The sequence below is a fragment of the Vanellus vanellus genome, assembly GCF_965231255.1.
Source record: "Vanellus vanellus genome assembly, chromosome: 1".
Lineage (NCBI taxonomy): Eukaryota > Metazoa > Chordata > Aves > Charadriiformes > Charadriidae > Vanellus > Vanellus vanellus.
The window spans coordinates 196,044,564-196,066,164 of record NC_138905.1 but is presented as its reverse complement, the minus strand read 5'-3'; the positions used below and the strand labels follow the sequence as shown (position 1 = coordinate 196,066,164).

The 21,601-nt window shown below is 37.1% G+C and overlaps 1 protein-coding gene across 4 annotated transcripts in view; it reads left to right on the top strand.

Annotated features, from left to right (window-relative positions):
• Window positions 1–21,601, top strand: part of NBEA (neurobeachin) — a gene marked incomplete at its 5' end in the record, with an annotated part of 525,299 nt that overhangs the window by 415,208 nt on the left and 88,490 nt on the right. For all 4 annotated transcript variants that reach the window (XM_082492157.1, XM_082492158.1, XM_082492156.1 and 1 more), the window contains 4 exons: window positions 4,861–4,978; window positions 5,848–5,950; window positions 11,603–11,718; window positions 21,284–21,396. In XM_082492157.1, coding sequence (XP_082348283.1) covers window positions 4,861–4,978; window positions 5,848–5,950; window positions 11,603–11,718; window positions 21,284–21,396 — 450 coding nt within the window. The remainder of the gene's footprint in view (window positions 1–4,860; window positions 4,979–5,847; window positions 5,951–11,602; window positions 11,719–21,283; window positions 21,397–21,601) is intronic.

Below are 21,601 nucleotides of genomic sequence, written 5' to 3'. Positions count from 1 at the left end.
TACAGTATTCTTGAAGCCCTTCTGGTCATCCATAAAGGAGAAAAGGTGTTTAATTTCAGGAAATGGCCATTATATTCAGAAAAGATGACTCTGAGGATCGTTTTTCAGACTTTGAAAAAAATAATCTGTAGGAACTTTGGAGTATGTCTGTGGGAATACAGCAAAAAATTAACCAGTTCTATTATACATAAGTACAAGGCAACCATGTCCCTTACTGCTCTTGTTGTTAGACATATTAGTACAAAAGGTAAAGAATAATGAAGGAAATCAGGGAGTAAGCGCTTTGAAAATAAAAAAAAAAAAAGCCAAACCCAGCAACAAAGTTATATTATGTGTTAATGGATATATGCATTTTGCACTAGATATAAACAAAGCTTAACCAATCTTACAAATATCGATTGATACTTTGATTGAGGAGTTGGGTTAGAATTAAAATGCCCTGAACCAGAAATCTGGTTCCACAAGACAAATGATGAATTCCCATTGAAAACAGTAGATTAAATTCGCATACAAATGCATTATTGAATCACCAAAAAGAGCTATTTAAAAAAAAAAAAAGGAATTATTGAGCAATAAGCAACAATTCTTTGCAACAGGTTGGAGAAGTAAATATTCTACCATAAAATTGGCAACTGAGAATAGCTAGGACTTGTACAGACTGCTTTCCTTTATTTCTTTATGGCAACTGATTTTGTGATTATTTCAATTCCAGAAAAAACAATCAAAGGGAAAGGGCCAGAATATCCTTTTGCAGTGCTGTGTCTTGTGCTATGAGATGATATCAAAAAAATGGTATAAGGCAGCAAAAATGAGCCTCAATACTTAAGGGTTTCTCCTGTGAAAGTAATCTATCAGGGATTCTAGCAGAATGGAAACCAGTATTTCTGGTCTTCTGGTTAATGCAATACTTCAAAATTCTAGCTGTTAATTAACAAGTAATTCATTATCAATCTTTACTGAAGTAGGCTTATGATTAAAAATGTCTTGAGCCTTAATTGAAAAAGAGGGACCGATCTTGATTACGTCAGAAATAAAATTAAAATAACGGAGCTTTCATATTTGAGTCAAGTAGTAAAAGCGCTTCAGTAATGGTTCTGCTTCTCTTCTGTAGAGCATCTGAACATCCCAAGCTGCTTTACTAATCTAATGTAAGCAAAAGTGACCAATAGATGTTTTTCCATCCCACAGAACCCTGAGATTTAGAGACTTCTCATTCCCACTGTTAGGGTAACAGCTTCATCTCCCTGCAATGCATCCTAGCAAATTTTTATTCTTGGTCTATTGTCTGGCCAGTGGATCCATTGCTATCTTTAAAACATACCCATATTTCTGAGTATATGAAGGGGTTTTATGAGGAGAAATAAGCTTTAAACCACATAATTGCAGCTGATATTAAAAATGAAAAGTGCGCTAAGTTCAAACGTAGACACGGTTGGTTGGCTGGTTGGTTTTTATTTCATTAAAAACTGCTCATTTGGGACCTATCTAGAATTCGGTGCTTAGTCATGATGTTTCAACCATTAAGACATGCCTGGAACAAAAAGTCTTCAGATTGGTTTTAGGAGAAAAGCTCATAAAGGTATTCAAAGTAAAGAGCATTGACTGTAAATACAAAGAACAGCAAAACATTGGACGGAGCACATGATAATTTTGGCTTCACATAACTAGGTAACATAATTTGAGCGTCTATTGGTGAATGAAGTGGTATTTCTGTGTCTTTATGAATAATGAAATATACAATATATGCAGTATGTAAAAAATGTCAAATAGCCAGGTCCTCACCCATGTGATATGAGAAAGCGAAATGCTAAAAATCACCTGGAAGAAAAAAAAAAGTGTAAACTAAACGCAGAAAAATGAAATTACTTTATTTTGGCTCTTATAACAACAACAAGAAAGAATCCTGCAACAATGTCAGTAATTTCTATTGTAAGCTTTAGATACCTAATAACAGAAGGTTTAATGCATCGCTTGAAAATAGTGTTAGATAAATGTTATGGAGGATGACAAAAATGGGTAGTATATCTTGGACAGGAAAACAATACAACAGAGATACCGAAATAATTGAGATGATTTGATATCGACATGATAATCTGATATTTGTAGGACTAATAGACAGTTAAGAAGAGTGTAATTGAGGTCAATAATTGAATTACAGACTCCTTCCTTTCCTCTGATTTCCTATCCTCTCTACTGCTTTACTGGAGTGCTATCTAAGTCTATCTAGAAGTCATTCATTTCATAGTGGAGCGAATGCACCTCTATGAAGTTGCAGTTGCTTTATACTTGTGTAAGAAGAGGAGGAATAAAAAGGCTACCAGTGTATAGTCAGTCTAGAATGTGCTTTTAGCGTTGATCTGTAACAACTAAGCTGTGGTACATATCAAGACATCGTAAATGTATTACTGCGAATCATCTAAAGTGTTAATACATAGGATATAGTCAGTATTAAACATTTTTCTTTAGAAAAAAATAGGATAAGTAGAAACATTTTTCAAACAAAAAGTGAATTTCTGAATCACGGTGTTTTGTCAAGGAACTAATTCTTCGGCAAATCTGCTGGCTGCTGTAGATCTGGTTACAGCTATATACGTTTTAAACTCTTATCTCTGGGAGACTGTTCTCATGTTTGAGCTTTTTAAACTTGAGTGTTTTCCTCCCGATTTCCTCTCTGTATCTTAAGAACCTGTGTATTTACAAAAATTATGTATCAGATAGCAGCAGAACACATTCAAAGGAGGAGGGTACTGAAATCGTCACAGTCATTGTTCTTAACCATCTGAATTTCACATACACGATACCAGCTGTATCCTAGCATCTGATCTCAATGAAAGACTGAAGGAAAATTCGGTTTATTTAGCTTATCAAAGAGAAAGCTAAGCAGTAACCGGATCACAGTCTGTAATTACTGACACAAGGAAAGGTTATCTGATACTAGAAGAGACAGAGACAAAGGTGTCACGAGATCTGGTGGCTAGAAGCTGAAGTCAACAGAGTTCAAAGTAAAAATAAGGTGCAGATTTTTACCCATTGCAAGAATTTAGCCTATGAGGTAGTAATTCCAGAGCTGGCCTGAATGGATGGAGCATATCGTCTCTTGAGTCTGTCTGGGGGACCTTCAAAGAAATCAAGCCTGTTTTGTTCTTCAAGGCTGTGTTTAGTTAGCATGGAGAGCTGAGGTGCCATCAGCCACCGTGTTGCTCTAAGTCTTGTCTGTAACTTCTTCCCATGAAGACAATACAGGGACCTCACTGTGTTCCTCTCCCCAGTTTCCTTCAAGGACAGAGCTAACATTTCAATATTCTTCAGCGTGCTGAAACACATTCGTTTTGTTGCTGTTGTTACCGCCGTCTCTGAAACAGACTCATCATGGTTATGAGAAAAAAGTTACGGAGCACAAATTAACAAAAATCCATCTTTTAACACAAAGTGTACAAACTTAAATTAGGTTTTTCATATATGAAGACACGTTACTAACTTGAAGCTACCTCAGTCAAGAAAAACGAAGGAATATAATTTCCATTACTTCAAGTATGAAGGATTGTTGACAGCAGCAGCATATGGTCTCCTTAACATTTCCCTATTCAGAAGCTGGGGGAGGTCATGAGTACAGAAAGCAAAGACCTCAACTGAGTGCATAAAGCACTGCAAACTGGTATACCAACAGTTTCTATGTATGTAATGAAGAACAGAGAAATTAAATCTCTCCGGTCCAAAACCTTCTTTTTGCGTTTCCCTTTAGTGAAGGTGTTTGTTGCATTTTTTTGTTTCACTGGGACTGCAGCTCTCAGTAACTGCAGCCGAGGGGAAGGCACAGCCTGCAGAGCCTGGGAAATGCAGTTGGGTGTAGTGAGGGGATGGTCCCCATCCCAAACGACTGACTCCTCGTAGGATGGTGTCAGAGTCTCAGCTGTGGGCAGAGCCCACCTGAGCAGAGGTGGAGGACTGAAGGCAATCCAATCTTCCAGTTGATGGAAAAGGGTTTCCAGGATTGGAAAAGGGTTATTCTACAATGCTTGTTATTGTTGGAATGATAATTCACAGGTGAGATAAGTTAATAAAGCTGATACTTAATGAAATTGGGTCTTTTTTGTCTGTTTTCCTGAACATCCATAACAGTGAAAGAAGAGTGAAAAAGATTATTTAGGTATTAATATCTAGTCTTAGACCAATACCTTCAACAGAGAAACTGACAAATTGGAAAAGCCATGCTAATTTTTAACTAGTTTATTTTAAAATATTTTCACATTAATTTTAAACTGCAAAAATACAAATTGTTAAATTTTGTTCACGGTTTGAGTTATCAGGTGTACTTAACTTTAGAAAAATTATTGTGTCGACATACCGTTCTAGCTACTTTCTGTATTTATTAATGGAATGGAGGGAGTTCTAATTTATGACCCTGAAATGGATGTGAATAGCAAGTTATATTATTTTGGTTGTACTTTGCAGAAGATAGCCTCAGAAGTAAATCTGTTATCTGATACATAACTGACAACTGTGTCGTGCACGCTGTTGAAAGAAAATACAGCTAAGCATAATTGCAACTGTGTCCATTACCCTGTGCTTGCTTGTAGAGTTTGGGGCTTTTTGAGGAAAATGTGTTGATGTGACTCATGAGAAATAGATTTTAAGAGTATCAGGTTACGGTACTTACTGATATTCTCGATACATGGATACAGCTATACTTGAATGCATTTTTTGAAAACATTTAAGTTCATGTTTTAACTCACGTTTTTTAAGTGTTAAAGAGATACAATTAACTCAACTGTACTTCATTGATGGGTAAAATTTACTATGTTCTTATGCAATATTTTAATGAAAAACTGCTAATGACTCTCACCTTGACTTTCTTTAAAGGTCCTCGCCTATACAGAAGGCCTTCATGGAAAATGGATGTTCAGTGAGATTCGGGCTGTTTTCTCAAGACGTTATCTTCTCCAGAACACAGCTTTGGAAGTGTTTATGGCAAACAGAAGTATGTCTTTGTTTGTTTCGTTGCATAAAAATCCGCTAGTAGTTGTGTGTTATTTATTAGTCTTAGAATTTAAACTCTGTGCTTCCTTTGATAAAGGGCTTATATCTGTGTTCACTAGTGCTTACTTTTGCATGGATTCATTGCATTTCGTATCAAAATGAATCACATAAATCGATCTCACTGCTGTCTGTGCAGCAGTGGAATTTATTTATAAAAACACATCATTGCAATTGGTAAATTCTTCAAATATTTTATAGGAAATTTGCTTTCTCTATGATGTCACCCCTCTCCTCCATTTTCTGTAAATATTTTAATGAAAGATCTAAAAGGATATTTCCTTTTCTAATTATGAATGGAGGACCAGATCAATCAATGGATCTACTCAGTTTTCTGCATGTGCTACTCTGAATCAAAGTTGGGTGATTGGTGAGGTGTGTCAGTAGTCTTTTGCTCTGAGGAGCTTTGATGTAAATTTTTATTTCCACTGGAGAGGGGGTTAAACAATTTCTGGTCCTGTAAGTTTTAATGCAGCAGTTAGAAGATGGAATGACATGCCAACTACTGAACAGTTTCCCAGCCTGATAAGAGGTAATATGGGTTAATGGTAAACTGAAGCTCATCTGAAGTATACCTCACTCAGGCATTCTGCAAAATGGGACAATTAGCGCCAAAACTTTAACCAGTTAATGATACATAGGTATGAAGTATCGCAGGACTTTCTGTTCTAACTTGGATCCCCAGGAGGATAAAAGTGGAACTGACTTCTCTTCCCAAATAAAAAACTAAGAACGTTTTAAAAATATATGCAGCTGGAGAAACGTATTTCTGCAGATGGTTTACTACTCCATATTTTCTCTTCTTCATTTTAGCTTCTGTTATGTTTAATTTTCCTGACCAAGCAACAGTGAAAAAAGTTGTATACAGCTTACCACGTGTTGGAGTAGGAACCAGCTATGGTTTGCCACAAGCCAGGTAATTTAATTCAAATAGTTTGTATATTTTGTATTTATTATGATAAACAAATGATATTTTTAAACATGTCAATACTAAAATGTTATTCCTGTCATGAAACTCTGGATTTTCTCTTTCTAAGGTTAGTTTGAGAAACAATACCCTTTACTTACTATACAGCCTGTTATTATGGAATACAAGTAAAAGTATGGTAAATTAGATTTCTTTTTAATCATTACAGGAAATAAGTATGCAGGACATGGAACTAAACTTGACCAGGTTTTGTGTTTGCTGGACGAAAACTGTTTTTGTATATATATGTCTTCTCACTTGCCTTTTATATGAATGTGTGTGCATTATACTTCATTGCTCATCAGTCTAGTGGCTCTTTTGCAATTTCCAATTTTTTTCCATTCATTAGTATAATGAATTATTCTTCTTCTGTTTCCAAAATTAAGGAGGGTATACATTTTGGAAAGGCCGAACTAAGGTTCAGTTTTAGAGACTTTCACATACTAGGGACAAGTACAGTTTTTGTTATCTCATCAACATCAAATCAGCCTATGGTCAGAAATAAGGCTGGGAGTTGTCAGATCCTATACTGAAAAGTATTCACATTTCAGTGATGGATAAGATGATCTTCATGTGTACTTCATTGAATTGGGAGGGAAAATTTCCTGCCTCAATTTTTTTTTTTTTTGTTTGGAAATGTCTGTTCAGACATAAAAAATGTTTTTGAGGGTGTATTAGCATAAGCATGGTGAAAAATGTTTAGAATCAGGATTAATTTCTGGTCAAAATAAAAGAGTAATAAGTATAAGGGAGTGAGGACACAGCAGAAAATTCACAAAATATGGTGCTTTGGGTTCAGAGCTCCATTTGGCTTGACTTGGCCAAAAGCCAATGACTTGATCATCAGTGTAATGTCTGGGATATGTCTTTCTCTTTCTTTAAATCATTTCCTACAAACTAAAACTTGGTATTGTCCTTGTTTAATCCCAGTGCAGAACGTGGAAATAGTCTGAAGTGTCAAAGCATTTGTAGGATTGGAGAACTATTTTGTTCCCAGCTGAACATCATTCCCTGTCATGAGCTCAAGAGTCTCATGATGACTAAGGCTTGATCTCCTGAATGTGCTGAAATTCTTAGGCAAACTGCCAAATTTCTCAAGTTTTCACTGAGATCAAGGGGAAGTTGGGGCATTTCTTTGGAAGGTGCATCTTGTTAATATTTGCATTGCTCTTCCAAATACTCAAATTAAAGGAATTGCTGTCTCTAAATAGAAAGTAATAATATTCTTCTCTGAAATAAAAATGGCCACATGTTCTAGAACAAACAAAATGCAAATTTCTCAATCAGAATTTCATATCCACAGTGACATTTTTTACTTTTGAAATTCATATCCTTTGTGCATTATTCAGTGAATAATTGTCTGAAAAAGTTTGTTGATATATAATTACTTAGAAAAGTTTCAGCTTCACTATTATCTGCAGTTATTTCCATACCTTTTTGATTAAAGTTAAATTTGAATCGAAAATGGGCTTGCTAGCCTTCAGAACAAATCTGGCATATTGAAGTGAAGTTGTTTTTCTTTCTTGTTTTTGCGTAATCATGGTATGACATGCACAATAAAGACCCTGTAATCATGCTTTTTCCTTTTTTTCTATCTACGTACCCTTATTGTCTTCAGTAGGATTGCAAGGGAGTAATTCAGGGAAAATTCGGCTCTATTAACTGTTCTGTAGTTAATATTTTGTTGATGTTAGAATATAGTTTCCCTTCCTATGAATAAGTTGGCACTGGAATACTAATTTTTAAAATTATGCTTATTTGTGTAACTAACATAAGGAGAAATTATGCTGAATAACCCAAAGGAGCTGCTGTATTGAGTAAAATGTTATCCTTTTTTTATGACCAATTTTCCAGATTAAGCTGTACTTTAAAATATTTTAACAAAAGCAGATCTTCTGATTGTTTTGCTTAGGTTCTTTAGGTTTATTTTTGTAAGTAATATTTCCTCTCTGATACTACTCTGATAAACATTTCATCCAAAGTTAATTACTTTATCATAAAGAATTGGGTTTGCGATGGAAACGTTCTGGAGGAGTAAATTACTTTTAATGCAGTACATGGACTTTAAGTGCATTTCTGTTTTCATGGAGAAATCCTGCGATTAACAAAGATGGAAGGAAATAGAAGGAAAATGCAATATTTATGATCCTCTAATGGCACAAAGGATTAGAAGCAGGTGGACTGGTATCTCTTCCCCAGGCTGTCACAGAGCTGCTGTTCTGAGCAAGGCTCCAGTTTGCCTCTGTGCTGCCTTTCCCAACAGCCTGTCTCATGCTTTGATTCAACAAAGCATTCAAGCCTGTGCTTAACGTTGCAAAGAAGTAATTACAACCTCAAAATTAGTCACATGTTGAAGAATGTGGTCTGATTCAGTAATCAAATTTATCTGTCTTTGAAAAATGCATTTTCACTGTTCCCGAAACATGTTGCATTGACTGTGGTTTCGTTATGACCTCGCCATATGATATGATTGGGCATACAGTACTGTGCCTTTTATTTGACTTATTTCTACGGCTCCACATGATTCTGCCTAGGTAGAGTAATGTCCGCATTTTTACAACACTATTAGCAGGCCACCTTTTAGGGTTCTAACACCTCAGGTGTAATTTACTGATGCATTTTTATTGAGGGTAACATCACAGCTTAGAAACAACTGGCAGCTGCCTGATGGTTTTGTAAGCGTGCAGAGATCAAAGAAGTGGTAAAAGATACAGTATCATACTCCACCACTAAATATGTGCCTAGCACCATCCACTGAAATTCTGTGGGCTATTAACGCATTAAATAAAACAATGGCTCCAGTTATTAAAGCTAAGAAATACAAGTGATGAAGTTTTTGCTGAAAGAAAACATATTTTGGCTGGTACGGTAACTATATTCAATGTCAGCTCAGCTCTGCCACTTATTCCACATCAGTAGCTTGGTGATGGATTTCCAGATATCAGTATAGCTGGTGGCAGAGGTTGGATTTGGGGAAGGGAGAGGGATATGAAAACTAAGATTTGATGTCCTCAAAGCATAAAACCCCTTTTAGGGCTTTGATTAAAAGTGAATATTGATGAGTCTCTTGTCAGAAGCCGGTGACTTTCCCAAGCCTTTTTATTTTTTTCTGAACAGGAGCAACACAACACGAAACATCATGCAAGTGCTGCATTTTTGACAAGATACTTAAAGATTCCTTGCACGAGATTGGGTTGTAGCTAACTAAATTAAAAGTGATTGTGAAAGGGAGTGGGTCATGCTCCACATATGGGATATATAACATCCCTTCCTTCAACAAAATTCCATGAAATGTTTTGTAAACCTATTTAAGGCATATAAAACTTGAAAAATTGGATCATCCCCTTGCACATCAGAGAGTCTTCTGCAGTTTCCATTTTGAGTAGGTATTTCATGGTTCTATAGAAGCAAAGGAACACACTCATTTGTACATCTTCATATCAGTGATGGCATATCGAAGGAGAGAAATGGTTTGATCAAAGTTGGGTGGATTTAGCAAAACACAAAACAGTGGGTCTTCCTGTGTTAACTGAAACAAGCAGGTGTGGAACCAATTTATTGTGCATAATTTTTTCCAGCCTCTGCTGAAATAACTGCGAATCTTTCAAACACCTTAGATATAGAGTAAATAAGGAGCTTTTTTAGTATATTTTGATTTTCTGTAGAATTCACTCAAATCAGGCATTCAAATGTGAAGTCCACAACTTGACACTACAGATTTTTGAGACTCCCTGGGAGATTTTGAGTAAAGTCTAAAAGCAGCTACTAAGCTGTACTGGTGCATAAATATTGTTTTGTCATGGGAGGAACAGAAAGTCTGTGACAGGAATGCTTTGTAAATTTAATGATCTCTTTAATATTTTTGTTTTCTATATTTATTCATGTGCGTAGCATTAGTCATAGTTTACTGGGAACAATATGTTTTTGAGAGTTCCACTGTAAAAGTTACTGTAAAATGCAATGTAAAGTATAATTACATTCAGATAATTCTTTAGGTAAATCCTTCAGAAGAAGCGTAATAATTTTTGTAACGTCTCTTGTGTACTAGTAAAGTTTATCTACCATTGACATCCTAGAGTCTACTGTAAAATAAGGCTAGCCAAGCTGGCAAGACCTTATGTACTGCTATTTTGGGTAAATACAAGTGTACCTACACTTGCATGGTCATATGCTCAGTTTGTAAGCCTAAGTATGGCAGACATTGACAACCTACACATTCACAATTTAGACACATAATTGTGATAACTGTACACTCAAATTGTGTAACAATACTCATCCTTTCTCCAGAAATAGTGTTTAGTGCATGTGTAGGAGTATGTACAGATCTCTTTAGAAGTAGATGGTCCGCATTTTTGTAATTGCTGCCCAATTTGACACCTTGTATATGACTTAATTTTAAGAAAATAATCAGCACTCAGAGTCTAGAAGTAGTACACTTAGCATGTTTAATGTGCAACTGAAAGCTGAAGCATTCGGTGTCCCTATTTACTCTTGACAAGCTATATAAATACTAGAGATATTATTGAAATTCATTAATAGACTACACATTAGGGTTCCTCTGTTTTGGGGTTTTTTTGACAGGTATAAACATTTTCTGTATCTTGATCCATTTGTAAGATTTAAGTTTCTGTAAAAAAAAAAGTATCTGTGGAGATGAATTTTTTCTCCTTTCAAAGATTTTCCTCGTCTTTTTTTCAGCAAGGACTGTTTTCTCTAGAAATGCGTTGTGAGCAGTGAGGCTATTTCTGCTTGTGGCAGATTTTTTCTTTAATGCATTAGTCTAGACTGAATCTAATCCCCTATGTTTTAGCAACCAGGGACAGTGTATGCTATGGGAACTTTAGAAGTTGGTGCACAGTATTTGGTTATTGTGATGTTGTCAAGTTGAATATAGAAGAGCTGAAATTTTCTGTTTTTCTCTTCCTTGGCACAAGTTTTAGAAAATGGGCAGAAATTGAGTATCTTGGAAGCTTCTACTCCTCTTCCAAATTTGTATGAAATGCCATTCAGAAGTTATTATGGAGAGACAGGCAGATGGACATGTGAGCAGATAACTGAATAAGCCTTGTTTCTTTCAGAAAGCAGGCTATAAATAGAAATCTTGAGGCTTACTGGGATATAGAAAGGGATCATGGGTTGCTGACCACGGAGGAGGTGCACAAATCGTGGAATATATATCTTCAACCCATGTGCTGGAAATATATGGCACTTTAATCTATCATTCACTCACCTTAATGAACTTATCTCAATGTATCCTTTTGAAACAGGGAAATGGTATTCCTCTTTTATTCTTGCTGGACAACCAGGCACCAGGAGGTCTGCAGTTTCTTTTACTTCCAGTCATTTAACCAGATTCAGAATAAAATAAAACACAAGATATATTATTCTGAATTATTACAATGCTGTAGTACTGGTAAAATAAAATGCAGATCTTACTTTTAGTCATTTCTCAAATAAGGCTAATAGTGTCTTCTTGACTTCATTAAACAAAATAAAAAAGCCTCTGAGAGAATCCGAAATTAATCACACTAATAACGTTGCCCTACACCTTAACATTTAATGAGGGTCTTAAAAAAATCATTCTTTAAATGTGTTTCCTAGGAGAATCTCTCTGGCCACTCCCCGACAGCTTTATAAATCGTCCAACATGACTCAGCGCTGGCAGAGACGGGAGATATCTAACTTTGAATACTTGATGTTCCTCAACACTATAGCAGGTAAGGCTTCTGGCTCTTTAATCCTTCATAATATGTTTATGTTTGTCAAAGTCTTAAGCACCGTGACCTGATAGAATACATTCATCCCTCTAGAATTCAGCTACAGCTTTATGATAGATTCCGAAACACACACATTAAATTTTATCAGAAAATGCACAACCTATCACTGAGACTTTAGATTCATGTATTGTTGTGGAGGCTGTTCCTTACTCCCTTTCTGCCATTTCCTCTGCTGACAGCTTTGTCTGAAGCTTTATTAGAGTCAACAAACCATTGCCAGAGAGTGTCTGGAAATAATAATGGGAAAATGTAATTTCGCTACTTCATCATTCTCAGCAACAGCAACTAGACAGCGGAATAACAACAATATTCTGCCTAGTACAGATGTCACCTGGATTGTGGTATGATTAGATTACAGCATCTTTTCTCGTTTAGTTCTTTGAGCTGAAATATAATACCAGATTAGGTATTTAAAATGAGAAATACCTGCCATAGACAGCCATTCGTTATGGGCAAAAGACGAGATTTTCTGGCAATTGTCATTAATTAACCGTACACAACGGCATATTTCCATTCACCTTTCCCTTTTAGTGTTAACTCCTGTGGTAATTTTAAATATAAACCCCAGCAGTTTTCTACACCATATACAAAGATTTCCTGGAGGTTGTCCACTATTACAATTCCTGCCTGTAGCACACATGCTGCTCATGAACCTGCTCGCGGACTCGCTCAGATATTTCACTCCAGTGAGCTTTAATTTGAAACTCAAATTAAATTCCGCCAGGCATTGCTTTGCACTCCGGTGTTACAGCTCTCATCTTTACTTGGTCCTAACTTTTATGCCTGATGTTATCCTCACGCCAGATATAAGACAAATGTAAGTGCAAAGCCCAAAAGTCGCACCTGTAAGTACCCGTCACGCTGACCGGTCTGAGGGCCCTCACTGCGTTCTTCCCACTCGGGCAGCGGCGGAATTCAGTCAAACCGACTTACTTTGAACCTTTAGGCTTTTGCCTCCGTGCTTATATGGTAGGCACCTTCCGTGCATCCAGTCTCACAGACGTTAATAAATGTGTCATCGAATTATCCCAGTGGGATACAGAAGTGCTACCGCTGAACAGTTGGAAATCTGAGGGCATGTTTACCTTGTGCAGTGGAGCACAAAGCAGAGTCCCTGAAGCTACTGGAGACCTGGGCTGGAAAGTCCATATGGTGCAGTCCCGTGCAGGCGCACCAGCTTGGTTCCTGAGCATTATAGCCACAGTCCCGCAGATCTCTGCCGAAGGAAGGAGCCCCTGCTGAGCGTTTATTACCTCTGGCGCAGAGCCACAAGAATGCCGCTATCCTGCTTCTGGACACCGGCCTGCCTCCAGCCGCTCCGCGTCTCTCGCACATCCGCTGCCCTTCTGGTGATGAAAAAATGCAGACAGAGCCTCACAGGCTTTCCTGACCGCCTCACCCGAACTGGGAGGGTTTAATGGAGAGCTGGGAAGTTAGCCTAGGTCCCCTCAGTCCCCCTCCAATACATTATCGACAGAACTGTCCTTCACTTGTAATTTCCTTTTTATCTATTCATTTCTTCTGTAAGCAGTGTGTCTAAACTCTTTAAATGAGAGTAGACAAGAGCTGAGCCAATTTTTGATAAATTACTTTTAATTTTTAATCGGTTTAAAACTCCAAGGTCATTTATTTTTAGGTATATCACCAAAGCATCCAAACCTGGAAGACATCATTATGTCTGAAGTCAATTAGGAATCGCAGTGACACTTACACTAAAGTATCCATCAGTAAACAAGCTTCAGCCTGAAGGGATTCCTTCAGAGTATCTCATAGGTCTCATGAAAAATGGTTTTTGGCGTGTTGTTTGATACTAGCGCTGCTAGGCAGCCTTTAGAGCCAAACACCTGGGTGGTTGCATGAGGCAAGTTTCTTATAATGTCATCTAGTGTCATTCACCTGCCTTGCAACAGGATGGTGTGCCATTTGCATTCCAGGTACCACCTGCTATGCCCAAGGTTCAGAGGATTACTGACTCTATGTTGGGTTTTTTTTGGCGGGGGGGGGGGCTGTCTATGAGCTTGTACTGTGTTTGGAAAAGCTTACAGCAGCTTCGTCAGTCTCTCTCCGATTCAAAGCACTTAATTTCTGGCAGATTTTTTGGTATCAGTCTCTTACTGGTAAATCTCGTTTGTTCATATAATCTCATTGTTGTTCATTGTATAAGCTCACTTGCTCATTTTCACAGCATTGCCTGCCATCTTATGAAGTGTTTCAGCAGTGCATGATCAAATTCAAATTCAAATTTAGGTAAAGACCATATTCCCTGAAAGAGAGGGAGATAAATTTGAGTCTCTAGAAGAAATTCAACTTAACTCTTTGTCTCCATTTTGTATTGACTAACTTATTTTGTAAATACATTCTTTTTAATGACACTTTGAGGTCATATGGGTCGACAAATATATGTTTTCTGAAGGAGAGCCAATATGCTGATTTTTAAAAGTTTTCAAAGTGACCAATATTGGTTAAATAAATATTAATACACATGTTCAGATGTGAGGAAGGTGTTGAGTGGCATTTGGAGATCTTTTTCTTGTCATAGAGAATATCTCTTACTCTGAATTTTGTTTCGAACCCATATACATTGCTTGGCTTTTGCTAATGGGTCCTTACCAATCTATATATTTCCTGATCTGTTTTCAGTTTCCAAGATGGGTAGAGGGCATCATGTTAGGTTGGGAAGAAAGTATCACTCTACCATCTCATAAAGGATTTTGGAGGGATGTCTAAAAGCAGCTGAGATTCTTGGGTGCTTTCTTTTTAGGCTGTATCATTGTGGTTCTATCAGCAAGAGTGCTGTCACATCTGATAGTGTTCCAGCAGGATTAGTGAAATAAAGGGTCCTGCTGACATTCGCTATGACTACTGCATCTTAGAATGGCATACAGTGCAAAGATCTTGTAAGAAGGCATGATTGCATTGCTGTATTATGTGCTTTCCATTTCTGCATCTTTTTTTTTGAAGATTTTGAAGATTCATAGTCTCTATGAACATAGAAAAATACATTTCAGTCCCTAATGTTATTATAACATCTGCCTTCACTGGTGCTTTCTCATAGAATCTCATGATGTTTTGTTTGAAAATTAGAATTAAATTTACCCTTGATAGCTGAACTCACTGCCAATGACACACACACACAGAACACCCTTTCTGAAAACAATGTAAGAGAATAAAAACTGGCTGAAACCCAACATTCAATTTTACACATGAAAATAAATCTTTATTCCACTTTGGAACAAGCTGTAAAATTTTCCAAGTTCTTGACAGAAGCAAAAATCCAAAACTTTATTTTTTGGAAAGTCCACCTTTTTTGTAGTTCTAATAAAGTCCGCACTTCAGAGAGGAAGCTGACCTCCAAGAACTCGTGAAGAACTTGGGGCTATTCCAAAGAATCTCATCATAAAGTTTCTGTTAAGTCAAAAATCCACCCACAATGGAGTGCACATGAGCTCCGTGTCCAGTGGCAGTGGGGAAAGCTTCAAAACATAAATATGTGAGAAAGCCTAGAAGTTTCATGTCCCCAAGCTGTTTCCTTTGCTTCCCCAGTCCCTGCCTTGCAGTCCACCCACTTGAGAGGTGTGGGAAGAGAGGTTGCCAGTGAAGACTGAGGCAAAAGAGCTGTTGAGTATCTCGGCCTTCTCCTCATCCGTTGTTACCAGTTTGCCAGTCCTGCTCATTGGGGGGTGGGGGGCGAGGGGGGTATGCTTTCTTTGACCTTCCTTTTCTGGCTGACATACCTGTATACGCCCTTATTATTATTCTCTGCATCCCTTGCCAAGTTCAGCTCCAGCTGCACCTTGGCCTTCCTGGCCCCATCCCTACACAACTGGGCAGCATCCATATACTCTTCCCAGGATACCTGTCTGTGCATTTCCTTCTTGCCCTTTATTTTGACCAGCTGGTCTTGACTCAGCCATGCTGATATCTTGCTCTCCTTTCCTGATTTCTTACACCTGGGGATCGAGAGCTCTTGCACTGTCTGGAAAGCGTCCTTAAAGATCTGCCAGCTCTGTTCTGCAACCTTGTCCCTAAGGGCAGCTTCCCAGGAGGTCCTATCGACTAACTCCTTGGACAGCTTGAAGTTTGCTTTCCTAAAAATCAGAGTCTTTACTTTACTGTAGTAAAAATATAACTTTAGACTATAACATTAGACTACAACTGTTTGTTTAAGCAGCATCGTCTTTTTTAACATTGCTTTTAGCCATTGAGAAATATGTGCATCAAAATTTTTATTTAGCTCTTACTGGTTTATTCAGCATATCTGAGCCGTAGCTTAGTCACTTAAAAAACGTGGAGGTTTGGCACTTAAGAAATGTGGATTATCTGCTGGTGAGTGATACATAGTTCCCTTTGTTGTTTTTTCTTCTCTTCCAAATAAATAGAGGTCCACTAACACTTAGTACACTTTTAGCTAATTCTTTGTAACTTCCTTTCTTCTTATAACGGTGCCCAGTTAGTGTCTAGCCCTTTACAAAACGGTAAGAAATCACTCGTGTTTTCTTGTGATTCTTTTCTGAAATTATTCAAGAAGCAGCAGCCTTGGAAGGCAGATGTTCAGAAGTGAGGCTTCTGACACCAACTCATTTCTTTCATTTGGGACGTGCAACTGGGTCCTTTCCCACAAGAAGTCCTTTGCCTGCTTGTTGTTCCTGTTGATTACACAGACTGGTGGGTCTCTGTAGAACAGAACCACTGAAATAAATAGACGAATCTCTCCTTAAATCTCTCCCCGGTTTGCCAATATGTCTGTCCTGATAAGCACGGCCCCTGGCTGTTCTATAAGTTAATCAATGTTTGAAATACTGAAGTGTCCCCTTGGAAAAAAATCCATCTTTCTCTGGCTCTTTTTAAAAAATCTTTACATCATCCTATTACTGCCTCTGAAACATTGCCTGGCTTCATTTTTAGTTTAACTGTTTCTGTTGTAATCTGTACCCGTGACTTAATAACTCTCTACTTCAGCTATCATAGTTCTCTCTTTCTAGAGCATTTCCTGTCGAAGGATATATGATTACCGTCGCTTGTGCTGGCCTGAGGACTCATTGCGATTTCAATTCAAAATTGCTCTCCATTTTCCAAACTCTCTAAAGTCTTGTTTCAACCTGTTTCTCTGGCCCTCCAGCCAACTATTTTCTCGCCTTCCTATTCTGTTTCCAAGGTCTTCACCTCTTTCTTGCCCTCTTTTCTGACTGGAGCATATTTCATCGTGTTTACAGCTCTGGGTTTTTCTCCCAAAGGTAAACACTGCACTCTGCTACTTATCAATCAGTCTCAGTGTTATACTCGCCGTGCCCCTGGTTTTTGTCCTGGTTGTGTAGACATAAGCCTCCCTGGCCACCTTCCCCCTCCTCCTACCTATTGCCTTCTCAGTGATCCCTCGGCTTTGAAGGCTTGGAAGCAGCTACGATTATACTAATTGTCCTTTCTTCAGGCGCATAAGAAAAGGCCACATTGCGTGTGATCAGCATGTGCGTCAACTGAACTCTCTGGGTGATATGGGGAACGAGAATTTTTTACTATTCTCAGTTACGAGATTATTTGAAAAAGTACTTAAAAGTAATCCCACTGCAGCGAAAGGAATCAAGAGGAGCGGGAACAGAAGTCGTTTTGTAATATGGTCGCAGTGCCCACTGTTGTAGTCTAGTTCTCAAATCAATTTCTCAGTATTTAACTGATTTCTGCTGTTATTTTCCTTTTCAAATTGCAGTATATTAAATGGGTGTTTGCGTTTGTAGGTATTGGAGTTTTAATTCTTTTAAATCCTACCTGCCACAGCTTTTAAAAGAAGTGGGGGATAACTATATCCATAGTTTTTGTAAGTCATTTCTTGTAGTGGAAAGGGATTATTTTTAAAGGTTTGTGGAAAAAAATGACATCTTCAGTAAGGTAATAAATTCAGACGAACTTCTTCCCCCTCCCTCTTTTTTTTGCCTGTTTAGCATTTTCCACTTTTTTACTCTGTGATGTACAAGCCCTCACTGGTTAATTATGTATATATTTAGCTACTGCATGTGTTGGGCTTATTATTGTCATCTAATTAGATGTAACTCGAACTACTTGCTTCTAGAAAAATCATTAAAAATTCTTTCCTAATGACCTAGAGATGACAAAATGTCTGTAAAGTGTGAAGAAGCAGACAAGCACAGGAACATCGCTCTTAAAGAGTGTTAATCCAGATGCTGCAATCATCTAATTAAACAATATTTTGCTGTCATTAACATTTTCACCAAGGAATTGCAGTTATAATTTCTTTGTCAGCTGTCTCTAGCTCACTTTACCTTCAAAACTAAAGTGCCATATAAAAACACTAAATTGGATGGTTTAATTAAAAAGTTTTTTTTAATGAAGAAACATATCCAGTATTTCTGAGATCTCATTTACTATGCCTCAGTTTTATTGTTCAAGTAGATTAGTGTCATAGGCTTGCAATATTTAATATTCAGCCTTTAATATTAATCTCCGTAAGCCTACTTGGGGGAAAATCTGAAGCTTCTGAAAAGGTATAGGGACTACCAGTAGCAGTACAGGTTTATGTTTTATATTTATTTAGCTAAAGAATGAACCAAATAATTCTTGCTGGAAGCACCAGACGATTGATGAGACGGCCAAATATATTCATCTGACGACTTTACTCTGAAAGTAATCATTGTGAAGCCAGAACCCATCAAGAAAGCATTCCTAATAAAGTTAAACCACTAATATTTATGCATGTTTAGAATTAGGGATTTGTAATCCCATTATAGGCCTGGATCACTGTCCTCCACTCAGATAAGCGTAGATGTGTGGTCTTATCTCATTGTGTAGGTTTGGTCTCCTTTCACAATTTAAAGTATGGTTCATCTTCTCGAGTCATTTTTATGTGTTGATATGAAAAAAATGTTGAATTCAGAAAAATAAATCACTGACTTTTTTACTAAACAAATTAATAACTATTCTTAGTAGTTAGTCTCTTCATAAGTAAAATGTGGTTTATAAATATTGAAGTAGGAGATGAGTAAATATTTTGTTCATTTTTTTCACAAGACTACGGTTATATTTATCAAATACATAATCACTAAGGCTTCATTGTTTGTAACTTATCCTACCTAAGCTGAGAGATAAGCTGCTTCAAATTATTTCTCATTGTGGGGTAAAAAAATGCACAGAAGCATTACTGCAGTGTCCTGACATGGAGCTAATTCCACATGATAATTTGTTCGTGTGTCCATACTGTAAGTAACCTATCAAAACCACACAGCAAAGGAGAACTCGTGTACAACAGCTAAGATGGGAATTGCTTTTTTCTTGCTCTATTCACATATTTGTGATTTTCCCATGTGGAATAGGAACAAAACATCAAAATCTTATTGACTTAGTATTGAAATCCAAATGAAATTACTATCAAAATTAAGTCATGTCAGTATGGAAAATCTCAATTTCGAAATAAAAAATAATTTTGGATAACCCTAAATTTCCTTTCAAAATTTTGCTGAAGGATGTTTTTACCTTTCCAAATGTTTGTATGAAGTGTTTTCAACTGAAGGTCTTTATTAGTGTGAACTCTTTTCCATAAAGCTTTTTGATTCTGAAGAATCATCATTTTTGCTTATGCTTTGTAATAGACTGCAGTCATTCTATTCCTGACTCTCATATTTCTTTTAGTCTGCTTTCTACATAAGCACAAATGTCTTTCTTTTGCGGAAGCTTTTGCACGCTCTTCTGTTAACTTAATTGAGGATTCTGATGGTGAGAAAAATATTATTGTATAAATGTATAGTTTTGTAATATATATAATTGTATAGTATAATAGCATATGTATAGTAAATGTATAGTATAGTAATAAGTATAATGTATAGTTTTATAGAACCTTAAATTTTACAATCTCAAGAAACTTTAGAAATCATATGTAATTAATCCCTTGCCAAAGAGGAAAATAATACTCTGATTTCACAGATGTGGAAAATGGGGCACAGTTGTCTTACTTCAAGACATACGAACCCCTCCCCCAAACCCCTAAAACAATTAATATTCTGCCAGAGAGTACCTTTTCTTTTCCTCCCTCAGACAGATAAATTCTGGTGTATTTCTTGATTTAATTGTTTGATAAATTCTCATTCTGCCCCAGCATGGTTTTGCATTAATTCCTCATTGATATTAAAGAAGTGGTTTTGTTTCTATCCATCTTTATTTGAGTGTGGCACACAGTGCTGGTATTGTTTTTTTAACAAAGTTGTATTTGTACCTAAATGATTTTTTTTTAATATTCTTGTGAGCATGTATATGTACAAAATGTAAACAGGAGGACACAGGGTTGTTAACAATATGCACTTTTCCTGTTTTCGGTGAAACGACGTACAAAATAGAAACATGCCTCTTGTTCATCAACTTTTGTTGAAAAAACAAGGTGTTTGCAGAGCAGTGAAAGTTTCATGTTTCATTAAAGTAGAGCTGATTCTTTGTGGAGAATTGCAAATGCTGCTCAGAACAAGGACGGCTGTGTTTTCCTGTGCTGGGTTTTGTACCCCAGGAATCTGTCCAGAATCTAGAAGGAAGCAGTTAGTGAGACAGGGCTGTAAATCTGCTGCAGGACTGGGAATTGTTAACCTGGGTTATTTCAGTCTGCTAATTATATTATATAAATACACACACACATATATTTATGACCTGATTTTGTTTTTTAAGACTCATGTTGCATATTGTGTGGTTCTCACTAAATCAATATGGTGGATGGTTCTGTACTGAGCGACTTAATTTGTCTTATGACTGAAATGTTAGATACTACTAAGTACCGGCTGACACAGAAATAGCAGCCTTTCCCAAACGCGCTTTTGCTGGTGATGAATTCATAATTTTCAGTTCACTTCAGCTGCAGATTGTTCATCTGAAGATGTTTTTTGATGATATTTGAGCTGCTGGGATGGTAGCAATGTTTCTTTCGTTATGTTTGGAGAGAGTGGCCTGGGACAGTCAACTCTGTCTTTTAGGGGAGAGAAAAAGGTTTTTCATTTTCAAAGTGGTTATGAAATAGTGTTAAAGCAAGCACGAATTTCTGCACCTGGATTCCGCTATTGCAGTGAAATTTCACCGCTTCTTCAGTGAAGAAGAGCCATGGGGAATAATGGATTAGTATGGGATATCTAGGATAGACCTAGATTTGCAAACCTCAGGTTTAGCCCCTTGCTGCTGTTGGACTCTCATTTAATCTTTGCCAATGATACTGCGTACCGTTGCTAGGAAAATAATAGTCTAATGGTTTTAAATTTCGTCATTCATGCTATGAAAATAGATTAATGGAAATAAAAAAGAACATGTTTATTGGCATATCATGGGTTTTAGTTGATTTTGAAAGACACTGTGCTCTTTATGTTACCACCTAAATGGCTGCTTTTGTCTGAAAGGTTTATACCTGATTCTGTCAAGTAGTGGGAATGAGGAACATGTGATGCAACAAAAGTAACTGCTAGATTGTTTTTCAGCTGGAGGAGTGGACGCTATTTCCTAATTCTTAAAACACTTTCTTTCTTAATAGGACGAACGTACAATGATCTGAACCAATACCCTGTATTTCCATGGGTTTTAACAAACTATGAATCTGAAGAGTTAGACCTGACCCTTCCAGGCAACTTCAGGGATCTTTCAAAGGTATGCTTCAATTCTGTTAAAGATATTCACCCAGCCCTTTCAGGAAGAGATTTTGGTTTATATTTATAGTCTGGTTAAGTTAGGTCTTTATCTTGAAGTCGGAAAAGTCTGAAATAGACTATTCTATTTTAGAATCATCGCTACACTATGCTACTTCTGTGTCTCTGACTGATCTGGTTCCAAACCTGCGACTCCTCCGTACCTT